The sequence below is a fragment of the Scylla paramamosain genome, chromosome 4 (assembly GCF_035594125.1).
Source record: "Scylla paramamosain isolate STU-SP2022 chromosome 4, ASM3559412v1, whole genome shotgun sequence".
Lineage (NCBI taxonomy): Eukaryota > Metazoa > Arthropoda > Malacostraca > Decapoda > Portunidae > Scylla > Scylla paramamosain.
Genome location: NC_087154.1, coordinates 15,666,518 through 15,669,668, shown reverse-complemented (window position 1 = coordinate 15,669,668; position 3,151 = coordinate 15,666,518). Strand labels below are relative to the sequence as shown.

The 3,151-nt window shown below is 46.5% G+C and overlaps 1 protein-coding gene across 1 annotated transcript; it reads left to right on the top strand.

The window, feature by feature from the left end:
- The first annotated feature begins 487 nt into the window (after positions 1 to 487).
- On the top strand, positions 488 to 2,908 carry LOC135100127 (uncharacterized). The gene has a single exon (XM_064003092.1). It carries the CDS (start codon positions 488 to 490, stop codon positions 2,906 to 2,908), a length of 2,421 nt encoding a protein of 806 aa, XP_063859162.1.
- The last annotated feature ends 243 nt before the right edge of the window (positions 2,909 to 3,151 follow it).

Below are 3,151 nucleotides of genomic sequence, written 5' to 3'. Positions count from 1 at the left end.
TATGAATGCAGAGATACAACAGGAGCCGCCGAAAGATGAGGGCTTTGAGCACTTCACCAGTAAGGGCACAGTGAAAGTGGAGGGAAGTCCAGAGAAGATGATCAGAATCCTTCGGGATACGGGAGCTAACCAGAGTCTGATCTTAAGTAGTGTACTCCCATGGAATGAGGAGACCAGCACTGGCAGAGAGGTCTCATGCAAGGGTGCAGGAGGCAAGTTCAGTATTCCCCTGCACAAAGTTTGGCTGGACTGTGGATACGTCACTGGAGAGGTGACGGTGGGAGTGAAGGAGACACTGCCCGTAGATGGAGTGGATATGCTGGTTGGGAACGACCTGGCTGGAGGTCGAGTTATCCCTAAACTTCAGATGGTAGACAACCCTCTGATAGGGATGACAGAAACCACCACTCCGGCAGCAGTCCCTCACTCAACAGATGGAGAGGCAGAGGTGCCTGAATTGGTCCCAGTCTGCGCAGTGACCTGAGCGATGGCCTGGAAGGAACGCATGGACACCGAGGGAGCAACGCAGGAGGACGAAGGCCTGGGCGTTCTGTTTGAGGAACCTGATGAAAAAGGAACTAACCCGGATTGCGCGAGTGGTGAACCGGTTGTAGGCCAGGTGGAGCCCAACCTTGATTTTCTGGTAGAAAAGAGCGAGTTGATAAAAGCTCAGGAGAGTGATGAAAGCTTGAAGTCTGCTTGGAATGAGGCTAAAATGCTGGGTGAGCTGGACAATGAGTACGTGGGCTACTACGTGAATAACGGGGTATTAATGAGAAGTTGGAGGCCCCTGACAGCCCCAACCTCTGATCACTGGATGGTGAAAAGGCAGATTGTGGTGCCACGGGTATATAGGAAGAAAATTTTGGAGATGGCACACGAAGGTAATCTAGCAGGACACCTGGGGGTCAGAAAAACCCTAGGAAAAATCCTGTGTCATTTTTACTGGCCCAGAGTGAGAGGTGATGTGAAAGAGTTTTGTAAAACTTGTGGTTTGTGTCAGAAGGTGGGCAATCCGAACCAGGTGATTCGCCCTGCCCCCCTTCACCCTATACCTGTGGTCGACGAGCCTTTCAGTAAGGTGGTGATAGACTGTGTAGGTCCTTTACCAAGGACCCGGAGGGGAAACCAGTACTTGCTGACTATTATGTGTATGTCATCCAGGTTTCCTGAGGCCATTCCCCTCAGGAGTATAAACTCTAAAAAAATTGTGAGGGAACTGGTGAAATTTTTCTCCTGGGTGGGAATTCCTAAGGTGTTGCAGTCAGACCAGGGAAGTAATTTCACTTCTCGTGCGTTCAAGGAAATCCTAAGGGGTCTAAAGATTGAACAGAGACTGTCGAGTGCTTATCACCCTCAGTCTCAGGGTTGTGTAGAAAGATTTCACCAAACTCTTAAAAACACTCTCAGGATGTATTGTGAGGAGATGAGTGTTCAGTGGGATGAGGCATTGCCACTAGCCTTGTTCGCGTTAAGGGACAGTGTGCAGGAGTCAACTGGTTTCAGCCCATTTGAGTTAGTGTATGGGCATGAGGTGAACGGTCCTTTAAGGATGGTGAAAGAAAAATGGTTAGGAGCAGAGGAGCCTCATACTGTGGTGAAATATGTATCTGATTTCAAGGACAGATTGATGAGAGCTAGGAAAATTGCTCGGGAAAATTTGAAAAATAGTCGGAGTGAGATGAAAGGCTGGTATGACAAGAAGGCGAGGGACAGATCTTTCCAGCCTGGGGACAAGGTATTGGTTCTTTTCCCATTGCAGGGTGATCCTTTCAAAGCCAGGTTCAGCGGGCCTTGGGAGATTGAGAGGAAAATGAGTGATGTGAATTACATTGTAAAAACTCCAGGGAGGAAGAAAAAGAACCAGTTGTGTCATGTAAACATGTTGAAGCCATTTCATGAAAGGGACAGAGAAAATGGAGGTGATGTAGTAGAGGGAGTAAGAACTGTGAGTGTTGTAAATGCAACCACTGAGGCGGAAGAGAAGTGGTCCGAAGTGAAACTGAGTAGGTGTGAAGGGATGGTGCTAGAGAACTCAGCTGTGTTAGGGAATTTAAATGATAAACTGGGGCACATGGAGCTAGAGAAGAAGGAAAGAATTAGGGAGATAATTGAAAGATTCAATTCTTTGTTCCCTGATGCACCTAGAAAAACGAATGTGGTGGTGCACGATGTGGATGTTGGGGAGGCTGAACCCATCAAACAGCATCTCTACAGAGTTAACCCGCAGAAAAGAGAGATCATGAGAAAAGAAGTAGAGTATATGCTGGAAAACGACTTGATTGAGCCCAGTGAGAGCCCATGGAGTTCGCCATGTGTACTGGTGCCCAAGCCTGGTCAAGAGAGTTTCCGTTTTTGTACGGACTATAGGAAGGTTAACATGGTGACAAAACCTGATGCTTACCCTATCCCTAGAGTTGATGACTGTATAGATCATGTGGGAAGTGCCAACTTCATAACAAAAATTGACTTGTTAAAGGGGTACTGGCAAGTAGGACTCACTGAGAGGGCAAAAGCCATATCAGCTTTTGTCACCATGGATGGATTATACCAGTACAAAGTTCTTCCGTTTGGGATGAAGAACAGTGGGAGTTCTTTTCAGAGGTTAATGAACAGAATACTGAAGGGATTGAAGGGATGTTCTGTGTACATAGACGACATATTGTTGTACACTGAGAGTTGGGAAGAGCATGTGCAGCTGCTGGAGGAAGTATTCAGAAGGCTGGATGATGCCAACCTTACTGTCAACTTAGCAAAAAGTAATTTCGTGCAAGCTAATGTGGAGTACTTAGGTTTCAAGGTTGGAAAAGGTGAAGTGAGAACCGTGGAAGCCAAGGTGAAAGACATTGTAAATCTCCCTCCACCCACCAATAGGAATGAGATACTGAGATTCTTATTGGCCAGTTGATATTACAGGCGATTTTGTAAGAATTTCTCTGATGTTGCCATGCCCCTGACCAAGTTGCTGAATAAGAAGTCAAAATTTTGTTGGGATAAGCTTTGTGAAGAAGCTTTTCTGGAGATTAAGAAAATGTTAGTCAGTGCCCCAGTGCTGCGCATGCCTGATTATGAAAAACCATTTGTATTGTATGTGGATGCCAGTCAGAATGGTGTGGGTGGTGTGTTAATGCAAGAACATGAGGGAATGGAG